At 38.4% G+C, this 25,005-nt stretch overlaps 1 protein-coding gene across 4 annotated transcripts in view; it reads left to right on the forward strand.

Moving 5' to 3' along the window:
- Window positions 1–20,119, forward strand: part of LOC127449630 (transforming growth factor beta receptor type 3-like) — a 228,145-nt gene extending 208,026 nt beyond the window's left edge. For 3 of the 4 annotated variants that reach the window (XM_051713152.1, XM_051713154.1, XM_051713155.1), the window contains 2 exons: window positions 10,131–10,238; window positions 16,462–20,119. In XM_051713152.1, the coding sequence (XP_051569112.1) occupies window positions 10,131–10,238; window positions 16,462–16,580 (227 nt within the window). In that variant the 3' untranslated portion in view covers window positions 16,581–20,119. Of the gene's footprint in view, window positions 1–10,130; window positions 10,239–16,387 lie in introns of all 4 variants that reach the window. The other variant, XM_051713153.1, reaches the window with a different exon arrangement.
- Window positions 20,120–25,005: the final 4,886 nt, after the last annotated feature.

The raw sequence follows: 25,005 nt of genomic DNA on the forward strand, positions 1-25,005 counted from the left end.
AGTACACTGTCAGAGCCAAAGCTTCGGATTTAGACCAATTAACTCTGTATCCTGAGAATTTAAAATTAATAATTCTGTGGAGGCAAGGCATAGATCTAGTGGGGTCGGAGACGAATAATAAAATATCATCTGGGTAAAGAAAAAGCTAATGCGCCACACCTCCTGCCACCACCCCTGGAAAATCATCTTCCCTTCTTATCGCAGCTGCTAATGGTTCCAGGGCAAGACAGAACAATAATGGGAAAGAGGGCAACACTGCCGGGTGTCCCTATCCAGAGTAAAATAATCTGAAATTAATCAATTTGTTTGTACCGCCGCTACCGGGTGTCTATAAAGTAACTTAATCCATGCAATAAAAGTATTCCTGAACCCGTATATTTCCAAAATCTTAAAAAGATAATCCCATTCTACCATATCAAACGCCTTTTCAGCGTCAAGTGAGATGGCCGTGACCGGAGTCTGATCATTCGCCACTGACCACATAATATTGATGAGATGCCTAATGTTATCAGAAGAGCTGCGGCTCAGAATAAACCCCACCTTATCTATATGTATAAGAGATGTCATAACTTTACTTAATCAGTTAGCCAAATTTATTGACAATATTTTAATGTCTAGCTGGATCAGGGAAATTGGATCTTTGTCTTTTTTAAGAATCAGACTGATCCGGGTTTGTGTCATGGTTTGTGGAAGCTTTCCATTCTTTAATGATTCCATATAAACTTCTAACAAAAGTGGAGCCAGTTCTGTAGCATAAGATCTAAAAAACTCAGCGGCAAAGCCATCTAGCCCCAGAGCCTTGCCTGTAGGCAGGGCCTTAATTATCTCACCAAGCTCCTCCAAGGTTATCTCAGAATCAAGAGATTCTGGCTCAGTCAATCAGTTTAGGGGGTTCTAATGGTTCCACAAAATGTCTAATATCCTCATCAGTAGAAGAAGACGTGGAACTATAGAGATCAAGAAAGAATTCTTTAAAAGCATTATTAATATCAATGGCCAAGGTAAAAATTTCACCACCAGCAGATTTCACTGAGGGAATAGTAATAAAAAGACTCTCTCTGCTTTATATCTAGCCAAAAGCTTCCCTGCTTTGTCCCCCGACTCAAAGTATGACTGTCTTGCCCTGAATAACCAAAACTCCACCTTCTGTGACAAAATAGTATTATATATGTATTTCAGTTGGGTCAATTCTCTGAGGCAATCATGCGACCCTCAGCACTTCAGCTCTGTCTCGGCACTTTTAATATTCCCTTCCAATTCCACGAGTTCTCGTGCTTTGGATTTTTTGATGAATGAGGCATACTGTATGATCCGACCCCTAAGAACCACCTTAAGTGCCTCCCAAGCCAAGCCCACAGAGGATACTGAGGACCAGTTGGTCTCCAAATAAACATTGATTTCAGCCTTTAACATTTGTTGGAAATCAGGATTTTGCAAAGGGATACATTAAAGTGCCATAAAAGATTTATTTTTCTCCATATGTGGCAACACCTCTAAACTCACCAGGGCATGATCCATCAAAAAAACAAAAAATATATATATATATATTCTAGAATAAATCTTATGGACTGATGAAAAAAATATATAGTCCCTACCAGATGGGTTTAAAAGTCTCCAAATATCTGTAGGACCAATATTTTTACACATCCTGTGACGCATCAGTGTTGCTCTAGGGGGCTTACACGCTTTTGCTTCACTATGATCAAGGACTGAATCCATCAATAGATTAAAGTCTCCTCCCAATATTATATCATGAGGGGTGCCAGTGGCTTGCAACATCCCTTCAGGATCTATAAAAAAAAGCCCTGATCATCAGCGTTAGGTGTGTAAATATTAGCCAAAATCAACCTTTGCCCCTGAATTTCTGCTAAAACAATAATGACTCTTCCTAATTGATCTTTAATCTGTTTGAGACATTTGAACTGTAGATGTTTACTTATCAATGTAATGACTCCCCTGCTCTTACTTGAGCCAGCACTAAAGAAAACACGTCCACCCCATATCTTCCCACATTTTTCATCTTCCTGCGGGGAAAGATGCATTTCTTGAAGAAACACTATATCAAATTTCTTTTGTTTAAGAAAAGAAATAGCCTTCCTTCTTTTTATGGGGTGCCCCAACCCATTCACATTCCACGTGGAGAGAAACAATCCACTCATATTAACATTTGACATTTTGACATATGAGAAAAAATAGATTGTGTGTCAAAAATAAAATGATAAAGACCACATTCCAACATTAGTGCAACAGTCAAACCCCAAACTTCCCCCCGAACCAAACAAACAGAGAAAAGAAAAATGTGCGCATTAACCCCACGCACGACAGCACCAACTGGCGTCCATCCCTCTATAAACTCAAACAGTCCATGTACGCCTACGAGAACCCCCACGACAACTTTGCTGTCAGATTGCTCAAGTCCGGTGTTTCTATACAAAAACAAAAAGACAGAATTACATAACAGAAAATAATTTATAAAACAAACTCCAGCCAATAGGCAGAATAAGCACAAAGAACATATAGATTCATTCACAAAACTATCCTGAAGGTGTGTTCCTCCACAAAACAAGCTCCAGCCGTTATCGGAACCAGCAGATGACCAAATTCTTCCAATGTCCTGCAAAAAATACTCCAAAAAACAAACTCCAGCCAATAGGAGGCATAAACACAAGGAACGTGCAGTTTCATCCACAACTGTCCCGAAGGAGTGTTATTCCACAAAACAAACTCCAGCTGCTAGGCAGAACAAGCACAAAAAGAAACAAAACAGGCACCAAGTTTCCTCGGATGGTCAGGTGAATTTTCAGTGAGTCAGGTCCACTAGGCTGCAAAGCGAGCGCCACACAATGACTCTTTTTAATGGACTTTTTAAGACCCCATGAAGGATATCACATGTTGGGGACAAGTAAACACTCTATGGCCATCCTTAGCATCTATTCTCAATCTGGCCGGGAACTTCAGTGCAAAGCGACCCTCTGTCGATGCAAAAGTTTCTTGAAGGAGTGTTATTCCACAAAACAGACTCCTGCTGCTAGGCAGATCCAGCACAAAAAGAAACAAAAAAAGGTGTCTAGCTTCCTCGGACGGTCAAGTGAATGTTCAGTGAGTCAAGCTCACTTGGCTGCAATGTGAGAAACACACCATTACTTCCTCAGTCCATTGATTTTATGAAAGACATCGCTTGTTGTGGGTATGTAAATATTTTGCGGCCATCCTTAGTATCTATTCTCAATTTGGCAGGGAACATCAGTGCAAAAGCAACCATCTGTTGATTTAAGAGTTTCTTGCATTCCTTGAATCGATCACGTTTCTCTCCTGTCGAATTCACAAAGTCTGGGAACGAGAAAATTCTGTGGTTCTTCCAAGAAAGCCCTCCTTTACTCCTCGCCTCACACAACACGAGATCTTTATCAGACGATCTCAGAAATTTGGCCAGAATTGATCGGGGCCTGTCTCCCTCAGTGGATCTCCGAGCCGGGACTCTGTGAGCTCACTCGATTTCCAGCTTATGGCCTGTTATGTCGAGCAGACTCAGGAAGAGCTCGTCAAGGAATTTCACCATATCTCTGCCTTCTTCATTCTCAGGAATTCCAACAATTCGGGTGTTGTTTCACCGATTACGATTCTCAAGGTCTTCCAGTTTTTCCCAAACGTGTTCCAAATCTACTTTGGTCGCTAGCGGATTAGCAGCTAATTCCCTCTCCGATGACTCAAGATAATCCGTTTCTCGATGTCCCCCATTCTTGTAATCAACTCGTCACCATGGAAATGATCGATTGACGTATTACAGCAAGATCCTCCAAGTCTGCTACAACCTTCACCAGCATTGCCGACATACTTGACAGCTGACGCTGAATCTCTCCCACCGCACCGTCCAAACCGAGTCCCTGGTCTGCGGCCCTGTCAGGGGTGTCAGCTTGAGCACGTAAGTGTCTTTTAATGTCTCCAGAGCCAGAGGATTTTGAATTCTTTGACATATTGTCCTCACAGAACAGTTATGGAACAGGGTGTATCGAATCTCACCAGTTTATGACACAAAAAGAATGAAAAACTAGCAAAGTGCGCAGAGCTCACCATTCACATGTCCAACCCTCGCATGCCGTCATTCGACTCCCAAATAACACAATGTTGCTGTGCTGCTTGTAGCAAATGGAGTATTAGTCACAGTTAATTAGGTTAATGATTGCCACTCCTGAAGAACGTTTGCTGGTTTTATTGGCCCCTGTGAAATTTTATGACGCTTTGGTGATTTCTGAATGGAAACACTGGTCAAAGATTCCCTTTAATTTCTCAGCAAATAGATGACACATACGTACCTGGCATATCTGGAGAGTAAATCCAGATCAAATCCAGATTTAATGTGAATCCAGTGTGAAGTCAATTTGGGTTACGTTTTACTGAACAGGCTTGTGTTTTGCCAATGCCAGACTTATTTTTCTCTGGTTTGGATAAAGTAAACACAGATATGCGATAAAAGTAATAAAAACAGGCTTTGCGCCTCACTTTGAACACGAAGATGACTCTTATGCAGAGATGGCAAAAAAAGCAGCCCCAACAGCCTCTCAAAATGGCTCAAAGCACCGCCCTGGACATGATCCCAACATATTTGGTTTGATCTACAAATCAAAGATGCCCATTTGTGGGAGTACCATGCTTTAAAAAAAAATATATATATATATATATATATATATATATATATATATATATATATATATATATATATATAAAACAGCAGAACAAAATATTGCCATGCAAACCCTGATTTATGATCATAAATCATCAATACATTTCAATCTTACACACCCTGCTAAAAAGGCCAGCTTAACCAGCATGCAATCCCCATGCTGTTCTAAGCTGGTTAATGCTGGTTAGTGTGGGTTTGGTGCTAGTTAACCTAGATAAGAAGCCTGTTGGGGACACCAGCACTCCCACATCCCATGCTGGGGACCAGCATCACACACAACACAACATAAGCTGGTGACCAGCAATGTTGGTCTATTCAGCGGGGCAGTCTAATGCAAAGATTCAAACTCACATTGATTTAATGAACTTCATTGAAATTCATTGTGCTGGTAATCAAGTGAAGGTTGGTGAATGTTGGTTGGACTCCGGTTAGGTTGCAGTTAGTGGAATCCATGGCATAGCTGTACTCACAAGTTCTGTTCCTACAGTTGAAGTCAGAAGTTTACACACACTTAGGTTAAAACTAAATTTTTTAACCACTCCACAGATTTAGTATTAGCAAACTATAGTTATGGCAAGTCATTTAGGACATCTACTTTGTGCATGACACAAGTAATTTTCCCAACAATTGTTTACAGACAGATTGTTTCACTTTTAATTGACTATGTCACAATTCCAGTGGGTCAGAAGTTTACATACACTAAGTTAACTGTGCCTTTAAGCTATTTGGAAAATTCCAGAAAATGATGTCAATCCTTTAGACAATGAGCCAATTAGCTTCTGATAGGAGGTGAACTGAATTGGAGGTGTACCTGTTGATGTATTTTAAGGCCTACCTTCAAACTCAGTGCCTCTTTGCTTGACATCATGGGAAAATCTAAAAAATTCAGCCAAGACCTCAGAAAAAAAATCGTGGACCTGCACAAGTCTGGTTCATCCTTGGGAGCAATTTCCAAAAGTCTGAAGTTACCACGTTCATCTGTACAAACAATAGTACACAAGTATAAACACCTTGGAACCACGCAGCCATCATACAGCTCAGGAAGGAGACGCATTCTGTCTCCTAGAGATGTGCGCAGTTTGGTGCGAAAAGAGCAAATCAATCCCAGAACAACAGCAAAGGACCTTGTGAAGATGCTGGAGGAAACAGGTAGACAAGTATCTATATCCACAGTAAAATGAGTCCTATATCGACATAACCTGAAAGGCTGCTCAGCAAGGAAGAAGCCACTGCTCCAGAACCACCATAAAAAAGCCAGATTACAGTTTGCAAGTGCACATGGGGACAAAGATCTTACTTTTTAGAGAAATGTCCTCTAGTCTCATGAAACAAAAATGTAACTGTTTGGCCATAATGACCATCGTTATGTTTGGAGGAAAAAGGGTGAGGCTTGCAAGCCGAAGAACACCAGCCCATCCGTGAAGCATGTGGGTGGTAGCATCATGTTGTGGGGGTGCTTTGCTGCAGGAATGACTGGTGCACTTCACAAAATAGATGGCATCATGAAGGAAAATTATGTGGATATATTGAAGCAACATCTCAAGCTCGGTCGCAACTACTATTATTCTGACATTTCACATTCTTAAAATAAAGTAGTGATCCTAACTGACCTAAGACAGGGAATGTTTTCTACGATTAAATGTCAGGAATTGTGAAAAACTGAGTTTAAATGTATTTGGCTAAGGTGTATGTAACTTCTGACTTCAACTGTAAATGTAGTGAGCTTCCTATCCGTACACATCATATTAGGCATCATAGGCCCCAATTACAATTTGCATAAACGTATTTGCTGATATTGGGTAGTACTTGACCACGTTACATTACAGATGTAAATGCACCCAAGATGTATTGTGATAGGATTTTGACTGGATCACTGAAACCACATTCGGAGGTGGTCAGGGACGGATTCTAACCACATTTAAAAAAGGTGTAAATGGAAATGCATTTTTGTTATCCGGATACAACTACATAAGTAGTTAAATATGTGATGTGGTTACGCTACAGTCATCCGTTGTTAAAGTGCTGTGTTGTGTGTTCTTGCATTTTTCTCTTTATCAATTGCAATTATTATTGCAATGTGAAGAACATAACAGACACTGTCATCTTGTGATCTTGTCACCCAAACAATGAACAATATCCCATGAAAAATCCCATTGGAATACACTTGGAATATCATGACTCTTTGTTTTCTTCACCAAACATAGTGCTCCAGATGCGGCACTAAACTTGAGATGAACCGCGGTACAAATGCTTGTACAATGGGTGGTGAACCATACGTTTAATTTTTTTATCAAGAACTGTTACACCCCTAATCTACAGTACATACCAGTAAGCATATAGCCCTACAATCAGTTAACTTCAGAGCTCATAGTATTTCTGTCTTGAAACGTTTAGATGTTATCTCTCTTTATTTCTATGGAGAAAAGTAGGATTTCCACAGGCAAACACATCATCGTGGTGAAGCTTGCTTTCCAAGTTAGAAAACACACACAAGGGTGTTATTCATTAGAGTTTGCTTTCCTTGCAAAACCCAGTTAGCCCTTAAAAGGGTGAGGTACAGAACAACAGAAATCTGTTCTGACACCAGGGAGGAGATCCTGAGTTGTGGTGACTCATTAAGACTAATTAATTTGCTTCTTTCTGAGATATTTTAACAGGGGGTGTGGCTGAAGTAGTGCAGTTTAGAGGTGTGTGCCAAACCTATGGCACAGCCGAGCAAACCACATCCCTGGCTCTGAACTTTGAGCTGACATAGCTTCACCCAGGAATCCACTAAACATACACGCTTTTGTTTTCTTTTCTGTTTCGTTTTCTCTTGTACACCATAAATACATTGTGGGATTTTGTTTTTTTATTATCTACCTTGCTCAAGTGTAATGCTGTGTGCATTAATGTTCTCTTGGCATCAGTTACAAAGTTAATGTTCTATGCCCTCACTCTCTATCTCCTCTTTGATCAGGCCTCAAAAACACATATGTGGACAGAAGGGTTGATGGCTAGTTTTATAATTCCCACATTATGAGCTGGACTGCACAAATATGACGTAGGGGGCGGTTCTGGTGGTGATTTGGGGTAAAGGTTAATGGGTGAGGTGGGAGCCGTCATATAGCGCTCGCTCTTGTTTTTACAGAGAATTCCAGTGATAGTGTCATCAGTCTGTCAGGGGGAACGAGGATCTGAATGTGCTCACTCTGAGAATAGACTCTATTGTGCCTCGGATTTGGCGCTAGACCAGACTGACTATTAAGCCAACTACCACACAGGGTCTATTGTGCTGTGTGATCAGTAATCATTAGAGCTAATTAGAGCTCTGAAAGTCATTCAGTCCGTGGCTCGATGCTTGGCTTTCTCTTAGATGCCACTAGAAAGGCCACACTGAACATGCTCTTACTTTATACATTATATGGCTTACATGACTATTCATTTTTACTCAATGTTAGGTTAAAGTTTACATTATATAAATGACACACAATATGGCATGCAGCATCAGTCTTTGCTGCAATAAAGGAATAGTTTACCCAGAATTGAAATGACCCTCATGCAATTCCAAACCCATATGACTTTATTTCTTCTACAGAACAATAAATGAGATATTTTAAAGGATGTTCTATTCACTGATTTCAATACAACAGTAGTTAGAACTTGGAACACAAAAGGAGATAATTTAATGATTATTTAATCCAGTCATTTTGGCTGAATTCAGAACAATGTCAGTAGACAGTAACTTACTAATTTTGACAGTAACTTTAACACTTAATAAAGCACTCAAAAGAATCATAAAAGTAGTCCAAAACTTCTGAAGACATACAATCACTTTTAACATTAAATGAACAGGCCATAATTTAATTATCTCAAATTAAACCATTGATAAATTATGTAAACAGTGCTGAATCCAATAAGGCATTAACATCGAACCGATGAGGTTATGACATGGTGATGTCAGGTCACGAGGTCTGCAAGAAACAATGAGATTGGATGTTATTGACATTGCTGCCATTTTGGATTCAGTGCAGTTTACATAGTTTATAAAAATTTGGTTTGATTTAACCCTTGTGCACTGTTCGTTTGTGACTCACACTTGTGATGTTCGTGGGTCAAAAATGACCCGAACATTCATGTGTGATATTTTTTTTTCTTCTTTTTTTTTTTTTTTTTTGTTTTTAGATATGTAATAACACTCAAGTTTTGCATTTTTGGGGGGGATTTTATGGTATTTAGTCCTTATTTAGATTTAAATGACTAAATTGCACCATTCATTTTCATATAAAACAAGCACATTTTGTGTTATCTTCACTTCAATAAAAACCTTCACTTCAGTAAATTGAAAGTGTCAAAACATCACAATTGTTGATGAATTGGGGGTCTCTGGTGACATATGCTTGAATAAAAGAAAATAATTACATGAAATAACAACTGTGGCCAGTAGATGAACTTATCTTTTTAGATATTATCACAAGTTATGCATTGGATATACTGTATATTTAGACATTATAACAAAAATATTATTTGTCAAATTGTAGCATTTTTTCTAAACCACTTGTGTTGAAGTGTCAGATTTTGCAATGATGCTAATATGCTTTCAAACATGACAATGCTCCACAGTCAAATCTTATTGTGTAACAAAGAAAAGACAAGAGTTATTATTTTGTTACCTTTAATTTATTTCAAAAATATTTCTAGCATAAACCTTGTCACACAGTGGTCAGACTCAGACTTTGACCTGTGTGGTACGTTTGGTATACACCAATCAGCCACAACATTAAAACCACCTGCCTAATATTGTGTAGGTCCCCTTCGTGCCGCCAAAACAGCACCAACCTGCATCTCAGAATAGCATTCTATATAGCATAGCATTTATATGGATTACTTGTATGCTGCCTTTATGTGCTTTTTTATGCTTTAAAGTTTTGGTCACCATTCACTTGCATTGTATATGGACCTACAGAGCTGAAATATTCTTCTAAAAATTTTTGTTTGTGTTCAGCAGAAGAAAGAAAGTCATACAGATCTGGAATTGCATAAGGGTAAATAAAATAAGAGAATTTTCATTTTTGGGTGAACTATTCCTTTAAATTACGGTATGTTTATTATTCAAAGTGATCATATGCCTTCAGAAGGTTTGGAATAAAAGTGGACTACTTTTTTGACACTTTTGGGTGCATTATCAAGCGTTAATGTGAGTCACTGTTTACTAGACTGGATAAAAATATGATTACATTATTACAAAATTTTAATTTGTGAGTGGACTATTCCTTTAAGTCACATGACCCATGACTTGCTGACTCGGTAGCTAATCGGCTATTTGACTAGTCAGCGCAACCCCTAACACATGATCACTAAACATTTGTACCACACAGCACGTAAACATCATGAACATGCACAGGCATGCACAATATTCTGAATTGAAAAATGGACATAATTTAATGTATTTTTGACCTCTTTCTTGCAGACATCATCTATGTCTTGGAGACTCCGACAGTGGTGGGCATTGCTTTTGCTGCCTTTGTGATAGGAGCCCTGCTGACTGGAGCTCTATGGTTCATCTATTCACATACAGGTGAGAAAACATCCATAAGCCTCTGCAAAAACACATCAGAGAACCTCCAGACTCTTGAACTCATCCAACCTTCTTTTCTCACTCCATGCCTCACTCAAATGAGTACAGAGAAGATTATGCATCGTGTCATTTACAAAGAAAGAAAACATACTCATTTTTGATCTTCAGAAGAACTTGCCAGTTCTGATAGCATTGTGTTAACAATAACATATTGACTCTCAGGTTGTAAATATATCCCGTTCGTCAGCAGAGGCACATCTGTCTTTTCCGCTGCTGGATGGTCAGTGGTATTTTGGGTACAATAGCCCGAAAGGCACTGGAATTCCCCTATCTGCTGTGGGGGTCTCTCCAGGCCTCACAGGAAAATACATGTACAATACTCATGTTGCTTGCCAAGATTCACCCCGTCCCTCCTCCACATATCAGCCAGTTGTCGCCAGGCTGACGACCTCTGTTAACCCTTCAGAGGAAGCGTCTTAGACCCATTTACGCTCCCTTGTAGTCTCACTGGTCCGGCATTTGGTATTTTGTCCTCAGTGGCTTTGACCTGCTCCCATATCATGGCACGCTTTTAAAGGGAGTCCTTTTCTGAATCCTGTTCCAGATTCTGTAGTTGTGTAGGCCGATCAGTAACAGTGGCTGTGTCTCGTTTGGAAGGCTGCGTCCTCCGGAGGTCGCATTTGTCGGCCGCATACGTCATCGAGGCTGTTTCGTTTCATAAAAGCGAGTAGGACACTTCGAATGCAGCCTTCGAATGCGACCTTCTTTCATGAGAATTCGGAGGATGCATGAGGTGTATCCTTCATGGGCACTCACAGCCCATAATTCTTTGCTTCAACGGAAATGTCTACAAAAAATGACGCCAATTTGCCCGTAAATATGATGTTCAAACGCAAGTAATGTTAATTCCCAAGTTGAAGTACCTCAGTAGATGGGTGCAGAGTATATAATATGTATAATTCTATTAATATATAATTAAAATAAAGTATTAGACTAAAATTACACCTGTACAATCTATTTTCTTTTCTGTCTACATCATTATAACTCTCCTAAATTTTACCTCATACATTCCCTTCCAAAGGGAATTTGTTACCTTCTCATTCAAAGCACTGGCGCTTGTTAAAGAGTGGCGTGCTGTCATAGCAACCATATTACGTTCCGTTTCCATTTGTCCTACGAAGTTTAAAGGAGGACGCTCGGTATACCGCAGCCTTCAAAGGATGCGTACTACCTAGCATGCAGCCTTCCAAACGAGACACGAGCCAGTGTGTTGATTGATGATCAAAGACTCCAAAATGCAGTTTCTGGATTTGAGCTGTTCTTGGGTTTTTGGACATATTTATATTGGATATGTCCATGCCATGACATAAAAGGATTAATGATTAGCTTTTATTAGCTTTCATATATCAGCCAGTTGTCGCCAGGCTATTTTTATTTGTTTTTTAACACATCAGTGTAATTTTTATTAATATTACTTAAAGGTATTCCGTTTGGATAACGTTATCCAGCTGTGCGTTATCCTCCTGCTCATTGTTGTTAAGTGGGGCTAAAGAGCTTATATCTGGTAACCCCAGAGACTGAGTTTATTATTATCTGCCTGTTTATACTGGCACCTCAGATCAGGGTCACTTTTTCTAAGAAACTGGCTTGCCTGACAGATCTGAGAAGAATCTTTATTCTGACTGCCTCCCAATGGTTTTCTTGTTCACACAGTAACAGGTGTAAACTGTGTTAAAAGAATGAAATCTTTAGTTCTGCAATGTACTAAGCTCTGATCTAGCCATGTGTTTCTCATAATGATTCTGATTAGTTCATAAAAGCCAAACGCCTATTAAACCAGTATAGGAAAATATTCAGTCATAATACTGAAATAGCCCTGCATGGAATAATTTTTTTGCATATTGACATTAACCCCAAGTGCTTTTCATTTTTCAAATAGCCTTAAATATCAACTCAGAGCATTTTTGGAAAAACTTTAAAGATGAAAAATGTTCAAACACAGTGGTGCTCTTCCCCCTGGGAAGTACAGACAAATACACTGTAGAGGCTTTGGCAAGATGAAAGCCCAAATTCCTTTCTATCTCCCTTGTATAGTATAGCATAGTACAGTAAAGAACAGAATAGTATAGTATAGTATACTGTAGTATAGTATAGTGGCCAGCAGCCATATCAGCCATATGTAGCTCTAGACTGGTTGCCCACTGAAGCTAAGCAGGGTTTAGCCTAGTCAGTAACTGAATGGGAGACCTCTTGGGGAAAACTAAGGTTGCTGCTGGAAGAGGTGTTAGTGAGGCCAGCAGGGGGTGCTCACCCTGTGGTCTGTCTGGGTCCTAACACCCCATTATAGTGATGGGGGTGCTATACTGTTAAAAGGCACCATCATTCGGATGAGGTGTTATACCAAGGTCCTGACTCTCTGTGATCATTAAAATCCCGGGGCACTTCGTAAGTGTAACCCTGGTGTCCTGGCCTTATCAATCATGGCTTCCTAATAATCCCCATCCATGAATTGGCTCTATCACATACTACCTCCTCTGCTGCAGTGTGGTAAGCGTACTGTCACACTGTGGCTGCCGTCGCATCATCCAGGTTGATACTGCACACTGGTGGTGGTTAAGGAGAACCCCCTGCTTACTATGTAAATGCGCTTTGAGAGTAATGTCAGGAAAGCACTATGTAAGTGTAACGTTCATTCATTCATTCATACTATATAGTACAGTATAGTATAGTATAGTAAAACATTAGTTCCGGTCCTCAAATCTGATTTGCTAAGCATTTGTTTCAAGAGTACTGATATTTATCATAACAGCACTGGGGCACTTCATTATTAGGATCATTCCACTTGGATTGGTGGGAATTTGGATTCATATAGTGTAACATACAGTATATGTATAGAACAAAGAAAAAAATAGTACAATAATATATAGTAGAGTAAAATATTGTATAGTATAGAATACTATAGGTGAAATTATTGTTACTTCACAGAGCAGGCAACAATGGTTCCGGGTTCTTTTATGCAGCAGCTTTCAGTGGTGGATATGAGCAGCACTGCAATTATAATAATCAGTTATGCATTATATAAACTGATGATGTTTATGTTTATAGAAGTTATTAAATTACATCTATGGTTTATAGTGAAGAAATACTGTATATTTAGGTTCTGTTTTAACTATAAAACAAAACAGTTTTCATTTGTTTCAATAGGCCTGTTTGATTTAGTCGTACATGTAACAGGTTGACGAATACACATCCTCACATGTTTAACATAATTTTAAAGGCTGAGAAATTTGGCATAAAATTAAAAACTACCATCAGATACGCCAAATGTGTCTTTACTGCTTAAATGATTGGTCCACATACAGTACATTATAAAATTTGACATATTCGATATTCAGTAATCCAAAGACAATTTTTAGAAGTAATACATTATTTTATGCTTGCATATTCATTCACAAACAGCCTGTACATGCTGTGGTGTTGTATTAGATCTTCCAAGGAGGGATAAGATCATCGTTAGATCATATTTGGCCTCATGCAGTATCTGTCACAGTTCCAGTATCTGTTTCCACATTGTAGAAATTAAAAACAGCCATTTGCGATTGGATTTTGTATGATAACTTCGTGAAAAGTTCAAATCTACCAGCAGCAGCTGCGGGGCAATTGGGTCTTAATAGAGCAGACGTGACAACAATTATAGTGATTTGTGAAATATCATAATTTGCCATCCTGAGTTTGTTGTGAGATTCACTTATCCTGATAAATGCCAAAAGAACCCGGAGGTGATGCATGGCATAGCATAGAGTATAGTGTACTGTAGCATAGTATAGCATAGTATAGTACAGACCAGAGCAAAACAGTGCATTAATGTTATGGTAAAATATAGTATAGTAAAAAATAGCATATCAGAAAACAGCTAAAACAAAAACACCCAGTTTAGAAACACTCGATGCACCCTGAATGAAGTGTTGAAGTGTTTCAGACTAAACGAGGTAATGAAAATGCTTATAAGGAGGGTGCAATGATGAGTACATAATCATTCCATACATTAGAGATGCTTCTACTTTAGGAAAAGCTACGCGTGGAATGTGTGGGGGAGTTCTGTTAGGAAAAAGCTCCTGTAAGCCTGTCACCCTCCCTGTGATAGATCATTCTGATAGGTTGAGGACATTACCCCCAGACACACAGAGTGGGAGTTTCACACTGAAATGACACACTTTAGTGAAAGTGTTCAACCAGCTTTTTCTCTCTGTCAGTTAAGCACACACATACAAACAAATCATCTTCCAAAATGCTCTCTGTTGGGGTAATGTTTTATCAATCAATAACCTACATACTGTATGTTGTTAATGTCTGCGAGCTGTGCACGGTTGCAGGATGATTTCTTTGTCATATAGAAGAGGTGGATAAGGCAGATAAGAGAGTGAGAGTTCAGTACACAGTGCTGGATGAAGGAAATTGGCTATTTTTAGCTAGAGCTCTTGGCAGGACATCTCTGGCATACATTAGCTGCAGAGGGGCCTGAAACAGGGAATCAGACAAACTACATGACCAGCATAGAACTGAGAAGTGAAGCACGCACATACATAAACAAAAAAAGAACAATGTTCCAAACACAATCGCCATGACTGGACAATACACACACAATATTGGGTTGGTAGAGTTTATTTACTGAAAACAAGTCTGTTTTTACATGCCCATGTGGTCTGTACTAGAGTTAGAGAACAGTGTTTGTTAAAATTGGTTTACTAGTGAAATGCGAAGTATGTAAAGCATAAGGAATTTGATTAAAAACTCTTCAAACCTCTGTCAGGCAATCTTTACACAGATGAATTGCATGCAATATATAAAAAAGAATTGTTCAGCCAAGTTGTCAAGCAACATGATGCTGTAAGTATTTTAAGTAATCTCAAGAACTGTCTTAACAATTGAAAATAATTGAATAATTGAAATTCTTGTTGAGAGAACTACTAATGTCTTGTTCAGCCAACTATCAATTCGTGATACACGAACTTTCATTTTGTCATCATTTAAATTACTTTTACATGAAGTTAACTGCAGTCTTTGCCTCTGGAGAGAGGTGTGTCTTGCAAGACAATGCAGTACGTACAATTGTTTTCCATCCAAAATATTTCGCATTTTTATGCGCATTTCTGAATATTAGACTGAAGAAAATGCGAATCATTGTGTGTTTCCATCCACTATGTTATGCGCATTATCTTGAGGGAGCCCGCCTTGTCATTATGAAGCCCGTTGATTCGGAGAGAGGTATTTGTGGTGTTGGACATCGTTTTATTAAATGCTGCCAGAAGAAACAGAAGAATGAGTGTAATATCTCATATAATGAGGGCTGAAATGGATGCTATGCCCATACACCAGCACCTCCGTATATACCTACAAGCGCCCGCACTCAAATCGAGTAGATATAAGTTTAAACTTCATCAATATGCAAATAAACTGTTTCCATCACCTTAATGCGCATTTTAACTAATGAGAAACTCTAGAAAATCCACCTCCTACTGGCGCATTAAATTTCTATGCAAATTTTGAGAGTTTATTCACGTATCAAGTGTTTCAATTCAGGATTTCTAAAGCACATTTTCAAAATGAGCATCAGAATAGTTGGATGGAAACCCAACTACAGACACACATTAGACCTCAACCATTAACACACAAACCTCAATAACAGTGACAAAGTTAAAAAGATGAGCTCCTACCATCACTACACAACAATTGACTAACATTGGCAACAAAAAACAATAATAAAAACATAAAAGTCAGCAAACAGCAAAAAATAAGACTATAACACTAATTGCATTAGTCATGTAAGCTGGATAAAATGCAATTTTATTTTTTACATTGTGCATTCTTGCCGTTTTGCTTAAAGCTGAATTGTGTAAATTCTATACCATAAGGATCACTAAACAAAATTCCACCAAACAATGTTGCTGCTCCTGTTTTGATAGCACCACAGAGCCACACATTTAGGTGAAATCAAACTACAAATGACTTACTTATTGTTGACTCTGCATGTTAAGCTGAGACCACCAGTATAGAGACTTTACAGAACTTTTTGTAGATTTTATCCTCAGGGGTGTCAGCTTCTTCCATCATAGACAATCACATAGAATAAATCATTGTGAATTTTGCAGATGTGATGAACAGCATGTATTCCTCCAGGCATGCTGAAAGCCTCACCTTCCTCTCCATGAATCTCCCTCTTCAGGTGACACAGCAGCAAGGCAGCAGGTACTAAAGTCCCAGCCAGTGTCTGAGAACAGCAGTGCGGCTCACAGCATCGGCAGCACACAGAGCACACCGTGTTCAAGCAGCAGTAACGCATAGAGTCCAGAGCCCAGCTAAGAGACACCTGCTGCTTCTGTTGCCATTTCTCTTTGTACATTTGTGGAAGAATGTGTGATTTAGTAACAATGTGACACAGAGAGAACACCTGGCCATTATTAGATTCTTTATTTGACAATCAACAGAATTATTGCACAATGCCGAAAAACAGAACCTACTGAAATAAGCTTCATTTTGGGCTGATGGAAGTTACAAAATAGAAATACCTGCCAGTTCTTAAATGCTGCTTTAACCCTTACAAGAGAGTGTTGTTTTGGGCTTATATGGTTGAGATCAGAGTGAAAATAACAAAGGCTGTTTACACCAGTCATTAAGGCCTAGAGGCCATCTAGAGGAACAGCCTGTTTTGTAATAAGTCTGGTGCTCAGTGTGGTTTTGCAAAGGTTCTGTCTCTGCACGTAAATAAAGATCAGTACCTTACCGACTCAAGCATCCACATATCAGAGATTTGAAAAGAGATATCAATGATAAAATAGGCCTATTACATTTCTACACAGGTCAGTTTGTCAATACCTGAGTTCCAATTGCCAATATTCCCTTCTATATTATATTATAGTATATATATATATATATATATATATATACACTATAATATAGAAGGGAATATTGACAATATTCAATATATGTATACATATATATATATATTCAATACACTATAAATATCTAACTTACAGTTATTGGTGTCAAGCCTTAGAGGCATTTTCAATTGACAGTTTTAGACATGTTTTAAAATAATGTATATTTCTGTGAATATTGTATAAAATATATAGAGATTGTTGAAAGTTGAAATAACACCATACAGAGCTTTAAGTTATGGCAAATATTTATCAAAAGTTTATATACGGTTATAAGATACTATTACAATTATAAATTTAATCATAAAACAGTTCATATGCATGGATTTATACATGCACATGAATTGTCTGATGTACATGTACAGGATCTCTGTCAGAACTGGCCAGTGCAGTTAAAATCTAAAAGAAAAGAAAATTCTAGTTTTAGATTGCATTTAAGTTATTCAGAATCTAATGTTAACACTTTTCCACACCAATTTGGACCCAGAAATAAATCATTAGCCACTATTAGAGTTTTAGTAACTTTGAAGTTTCAAAAAATTACAATTTTATGAATCAAAAATGGACATTTATTGTATATTTTATTGAATGTGACTTTTATATGCTGGGCATTATTATTTATCATTAATATCAAAAGTAGTGATTTCAGCAAACAGCAGACTGTTATATTTTGATATTATGCATTGTCAGTGTGAAATTATGAAATCAAAATGATTATTTGTTCAGAATGGTAACAGTCTCAATCTATGGCCTAGTCAAAAAAGATGTATATAATCTAAAGCCAAAGAATGGGCATTTACAGTATTTTTGTGTTGTTTAGTGTTACAGTAACCCCCATGTATACAATTTTTATCTAGGTACTAACCTACCACCAAAGGTAAAACAAAATCAACAATTCTCCGAAAAGTTTCTGCTGTGTATGTGACATTAACATTGTGGAATTTGTATGAAACATGTTTAGGGATACACTTTAAAAGTGCTAGAAAATGCGTGAATGCAAAACCAGAATAATCCCACCGTCAACAATTTACATGAATGTCATAACATTTTAAGCGCCTTGACTTTGAGTATATGCATAGTTTATTTCAGAGATAAAAATGAGGCAAGAAGGGAACTGGTGGTGTTTGCTTTGCTTTAGGCACAGTGTGTTCTTTATATCCACTGATATGAAAATCCTGTGCTTCTTTGTTTTTTGTATCACTTGTTGTGTTTGTTTGCTGCAAATTATACCAATAGAATGTACTTAATTTCAAATCTTAATTTCAGTGTTTAATGTAAACTTGTATAAATGTCTCCTGTAAGAGGAAAGAGAGTAAGAATTTATACATTTATTTGTCTCTAAAGTTATATTTTACCAGAGATATATACATAGAGCCATGCTATAATTCTATCTGCATACTGTGAATTTTTGTGGGGATATTTCTATAAACTGTTATGTGTTTTCTCTAAATCTAAGCATAGTCCATAGTGCTGAAGTGAACTGCATTCCTGCCTTCACCTATGATATTTTTCTCTTATTACCTTAAAAAAAGCTAAGAAAATAAGATATTTTATTATAGATATTATATACTTTTATAAGTATCTTTTATATGAGAACATTGTATTATTTGAAATATAAAATATATTTTGATGATGCAAATGTTTTGGCAACATTTCCATTCAAAAACATTATTAATGCAATGTTTGATTTTAAAAATGTGTTAGCATATGTTGAAATTAACATGAACTAAGATTAATAAATGCTGTAAAAGTATTGGTCATTGTTAGTCCATGTTAACTAAAGTTGTTTACTAATGTTAACAAATGGAACCTTATTGTAAAGTGTTTTTAATCTCTCTTAAGCTCTTCATTGTTGACGTGTCTGTGTTTGTGGGTATACTGAAAGCTCTGTGTGTGTGTCCATGTTTGTGGGTTTTAAATGAATGAGTATATGCATAGTCCTGTAAAACAGATTGTTTCACCTGGGAATGTTTAAAACAATCCTGCCATTTGTAACGGAGAGTATGAAACTCTGATATGTGGGAATCAATAGTCATTTAATGGCTGGAGAGGTAACACAGGCCTTGTAGAAGCCAATAATGTAATAACTACCGTTAATGTAATAACTGCCAATAAAGTAATAGATTTTCCATTCTTAATGTAATAAAAGTCAATAATGTAATAACTTACCAATAATGTAATAACATTTCTGAACCAATAACGTAATAATTTTTTGCCCATAATGTAATAAGTTCTTACATTATTGGCTTTCTATTACATTATTGGCTGGGTAAATAAAAAAATAATAAAAAATGTATTACATTTTTTACATTCATACATTGGCAGTTATTACATTAACGGTAGTTATTACATTATTGGCTGTTACAGGCCTTATTGGTTTTTATCTAGAATAGATATGGCAAAAGGACTTTCTCGCATTCCAATACACACTCTGTCTGATGATAAACTCTGTTTGTAAACTTATATTTGGGTTCATACTTAAACTTCAAACTAAAGTTTATAGTGCTGTGGTCGACAGCAGTTTTCCTGAATTTTAAATGGTGAAATTAATTTTGCAGTTGTCTTTCTGTTTGTGGATGTTTGTTATTTTTCATGCTATCTACCTCATTTGTGTGTGTGTGCATGTGTGTGTTGTCTGTGTAAAAAGCTTCATTGCCTTGTCATCAAGAATATTTTACTGTACATAATTTGTAGAACTCGATGTTACATCAGATATATCACAAACACTATTTCCTTCTAGATTTGACAGTTCATTTCACTCTCCGACAGATGAGGAAAAACTGAAAGATGTAAATGTGAACCCATCAGAATTGGACTTCTTCAAAAGTTGTTGTTTTTTTTTTCAGTGGTATGTGAAACATTTTAGTGTTTGTAAATATATCATGCTGTAAATATGCATGCTATATGTATGCTTTGTATATACCAAAATAAATTCTTGTAATCTTTTGGGTAGTTTTTTTGTGTGGTGATTTAAAAGTATGCATTGGGCCCCAAATATCATCTAATGATGAAGTGGTTCAACAAGAAAAGCGTTCTATGTACACTGTTATATAAATGTAGACTTTCTCTTTAAAATATTGTTATCCTGTGTTGTCATCAAACTCTTCAGCAAAGAGCTATTACAAGATGTGGACCATGTGAAGATCTGGCATCCATACTGATGAGCATATGGGAATGTACATAAACATACATACACACATAATGACTGTTAGCTCTTAGACAGTTTTGGCCTTTGCCCCCAATTTGATTGGACTGCAACAGAGTCAAGTATAACTGCAAAACAAGTGTAATGAATGAAAATGTATCCAAATGGAAATAAAGCCAAATAAATAAATTAAAAAACAAAATCAGTCCTGAGAGAGCTGGAAAGTGATTGCATTGACATCATTTTTAAACTGCATCAGAGAGTGGATTGGCCAATGTACATATGACATCATCTGCACAGCAAGAGCCCAGACTGTCTGTCTTCTTGAGGTCTCCACAACTTCTTTGAAATTTCCATAAAAGCTCTTTTTTTAGAGTAATGTTACTTTTACTAATTTGTCAAACTGTTTATCCACCTTTGCTGAAATTATTTTTTCCCAGTTTGAAACTGACAAGATGACCAAATCACAATAGCTTAACACTACATTTGCCAATAAATAAAGAGTTTATTGAGAGCTTAGTTGATGTTTCTGAAGAGGTAGGAAAATATTTGGCTTAAACTGGGGCCCATTGTTGATCTTCTCCTTTAAAAATACTCGACAAAAATCATGTGAGGTACTGTATATAAAATGTATAATATATAAAGACACGATGAGTGGGCTTGTCCAGGATCTGAACCCAGGATTTTCCAGTCCCCGAAGCAAGAGTTTTACCCCTTAAGAATACAATATGATAAACACCCAACTATGGCCCTGATCCTCATTTAAACTCCAGTCCACAGTTAAAAACAGCTTAAATTAATACAATTTATTATACATATTTTGTTATTCGGCAACAATAGGTTGAAAGTTTTGCTGCTGAAATCGGCCTGGGCTAACTAGCATGCGAATCACTAAACCCCAGTGGCCAAAGCTGGAAAAGTTGTTGAACGTATGGGCGCATGTAAGCTCCAGTTTCTGGGTAAAATGTCCACAGAATGGTGCCAAAAGCGAGTTGTATTTTTAGTTGTAAATGATGTGATAAATTCAACAGGAATAATTTTTGTTTTCTTTCTAACTCCACTACATTACCCAAACCCTAAACACTAGCGGAGTAAAAATGTAATTTTAGAGAGAAAATGTAACATCCGTCTCTTGTTCACCTTTGTTTATGTGAATACGATTACTGTCTCAAAGTTTGCTCGCTCAACACCCTATCGCTAGAGGGCAATGTTTTTTTTTTGTTTTTTTTTGCTTGAATTGATGAATAAATGTCTGATAGGGGACGGTGCTTGTCAGTAATTTAGATCAGTGGGGCTGATTACAGGGTACATGAACTTTTGGAAACAACATGTTGATTTCCCATTTGATCATGTTGATAGTGTAGCAGAAGTCAGTTGCAAGTAACCCCTTAAGTTAAAGGAATATTCTGGGTTCAATACAAGTTAAGCTCAGTCGACAGCATTTGTGGCATAATATTGATTACCATTCCAATTTATTTTGTCTCGTCCCTCATTTTCTTTAAAAAAAGTAAAATTGAGGTTGAAGTGATGCACTTACAATGGAAGTGAATGGGGGCAAAAATTTTGAACGTTATAATACTCACTTTTTCAAAAGTATAGCCAGAAGAATATGCATGTTAACATGATTTTAGTGTGATAAAATCACTTACTAACCTTTTCTGTGTAAAGTTATAGCCAATTTTACAACTTCATTGCCATGACGATGTACTGTAATGTCAACAAACCCTAAAACCCTAAAATGACTTAAAAATGGCAATTTAAACAACTTAACAGCTAAAATAATAAATGTTTTTTTTACAGAAGAATTAATGCATGATTTATAAAATTATAAGCTTCAAATTTCTGTGTTTAAACGCTCCAAAAATTGGCCACATTCACTTTCATTGTAAGTGCCTCACCGTAACCTCGATTTTTGCTTTTTTTTTTAAGAAATGGAGGGACAAGTTGAAATAAATTTTTGTGGAAATCAACATTATGCCACGAATGCTGTCGACTGAGCTTAACTTGTATTGAGCCTGGAACATTCCTTTAAGAAAACCCTTAATAACTTACAATTATAAGGTTTTTGTAAATTCAGGGGTTTCTTACAACTGGGCCCAGATACATAATAAATGTCTTGGTTACGTGAAACGTAACCCTGGTTCCCTGAGTGGGAATGAGACGCTGCATATTTGCACTGGGACACGCCCTTAGTGTCACATGGTCTGAAGCCCTTGTACAATGACGGCAATTCATTGGCTGGTGGCACTTAAGCAACGCCCCTAGGGAGCTAAGTCATGGCCTCCATAAAAGTGCTCCCTTTGGCACCATCGTATCAGATTTTCTGCAGGAAGGCATGAGCCTATGCAGCTGCTAGAGAGTATGGCCAGCTTACATAGCATCTCATTCCCACTCAGGGAACCAGGATTACTTTTCACGTAACAAAGACGTTCCCTTTCGTAGGATCTCGAGCTGCATAATCGCATTAGGAATGATATACATTCACGTCATGCGAACAGTAGCTGCCAACCACCTACGCCCATGTGGCAAGCATAAAAGCAAGCTAAAGCATCTGAATAAAAACAGAGAAAATTATGAGTTTACTCCTGTTCCAACAGAGAGAACCTGGGAAGCAGAAGTCAAACACTCATACAGATGATAAAATCTAACAAATGTATGAGGAGAGGACCACCCTGCCACCATATACAAATGTCCTCCAAGGACGCATCTCTAGCCAAAGCCCATGAGGATGCCATGCTCCTCGTAGAATGGGCTCGAATACCCGAAGGCGAAGGTAAACTGTGCGCTTCGTAAGCACTTGAAATTGCATCAGTAAGCCAATGAGACAACAGATAAATCACATAATGGAACGCGGATGGCACGAAACGGTCTAAGCCTGTGTACCCCGCACATAAAACAAGAGACAAGAGAATGTCTGCTGATAGAGACTCCACTGATAAGTGCATGCTCAGCTGCTATAGCGGCAGCATAGACTTTAAACATTGCCGGGGCAACCCCAGCCCCAAAACGCTATTGCAAAAAGTCCAACACTGTACCGACAGGGCAGTGAACTGGATTTTCACCTCACACTGTACACCAAGAAGCAAAAATACACCACTTGAATGTATAAAGTTTCCTAGTTGATGGAGCTCTAGCATTCAGAATGGTATCAACCACAGCAGCGGATAACCCATCATTCAAAAGAGCGCCCCTTTGAGGGGCCATACCCATAACTTCCACAAGTCTGTCCGGGGGAGCCAAATGCTGCCCCGAGCCTAAGACATCATGTCTGTTCTGACTGGAATTTCCCAAGGCATTTCTTCCAGTAGAGAGACCAGAGTCAAAAACCATACTTGAGATGGCCAAAATGGCGGCACTAACAGAAGCCGAACCCGATCCTCCCAAACTCTCTGATGTGCCAACGCATCGATGCCTAGCAGTGCCGGGGGCGAGAGGGAAAACCAGAGGGGACAGTGTGACGTCTCGCTCGAAGCGAACAGGTCCACTTCCGCCCTGCCGAACCTTCTCCAGATTTGTTCCATAATCTGAAGATGTAATGTCCACTCTCTGGGCATCAAGCCCTGTCTGTACAGGAGATCTGCCCTCAAATTCAACCGGCCTGGGACATGCACGGCTCGTAGAGTCAGCACATTTTCCTGTGCCCACAGAAGAATGCGACGTGCCAGTCTCAGCAAGGCAAGAGAATGCACTCCTCCCTGATTGATGTAGGACACCTTCGTCCTGTTGTCTGACCGGATGAGGATATGGCTGCAATGAAGCTCCGGGAGGAAAATCTTTAATGCCAGCAGCACTGTGAAAACCTCCAGACAGTTTATGTGCCAATATTGCCGCTGGCCCATCTAAACCCTGTAGGCTGGACAACCCTCGTATACAGCACCCCAACCCGTGGAGGAGGCGTCTGTTGTTATAACTTTGCGCTGACACACCTGTCCCTATGGAATGCCTGACATCAAAAGGTGGGTCCGTTTCCATGGTAAGTAACAGAGTTCTGTAGCACCCACGTGTCACTTTGAAGAGACAGAATGCATGCGTCAGTGGTTGAAGTCCCTTTGTGGAGTTCATTCAGCACTTAAAGGTTTCACATGCAGCATGCCTGGAGGAGCTGGAGAACTCAAGATGGCGCCGAATATGGCTGCTGCGTTGCGAGCTCCGACACAACATAGTAGTGTTTTGTTTGTTTTGTTCACAATTCTTATGTTTTTTGTCTTGGATGTTGTCTGCCTTATTGTCTACGACAGACAAACATTTTTGGACATTGGTTCAGCAATTTCACACCATAAACCGGACTTCACATTTCTCAATGCCGACCCGCTGTTTACAAACACGCAAGCGGAGCCCTTTGTCTGGGCAGCATGGCCGCGGAAACGCAAAAGGAAAAGGGGAAACAGAGCCAGTGTTCTCATCAGAGTAAGACGCCGCGCAAAACGACCCCCGCTACCCACTATTCTACTGGCAAATGTTCAGTCTCTGGATAACAAGCTCTGCGAGCTGAAAGCGCGGATCTCTTTCCAACGAGATACAAGGGACTGCTGCATTATCTGCCTTACGGAAACTTGGATGTCTGCAGAGATTCCAGACTCAGCCATTGAACCCGCAGGGTTCTCCGTGCACGGAGCGGACAGAGCGAAAGACCTCTCAGGTAAAAGCAGAGGAGGTGGTGTAAGCTTTATGATCAACAAATCCTGGT

Source organism: Myxocyprinus asiaticus, chromosome 12, assembly GCF_019703515.2.
Source record: "Myxocyprinus asiaticus isolate MX2 ecotype Aquarium Trade chromosome 12, UBuf_Myxa_2, whole genome shotgun sequence".
NCBI lineage: Eukaryota > Metazoa > Chordata > Actinopteri > Cypriniformes > Catostomidae > Myxocyprinus > Myxocyprinus asiaticus.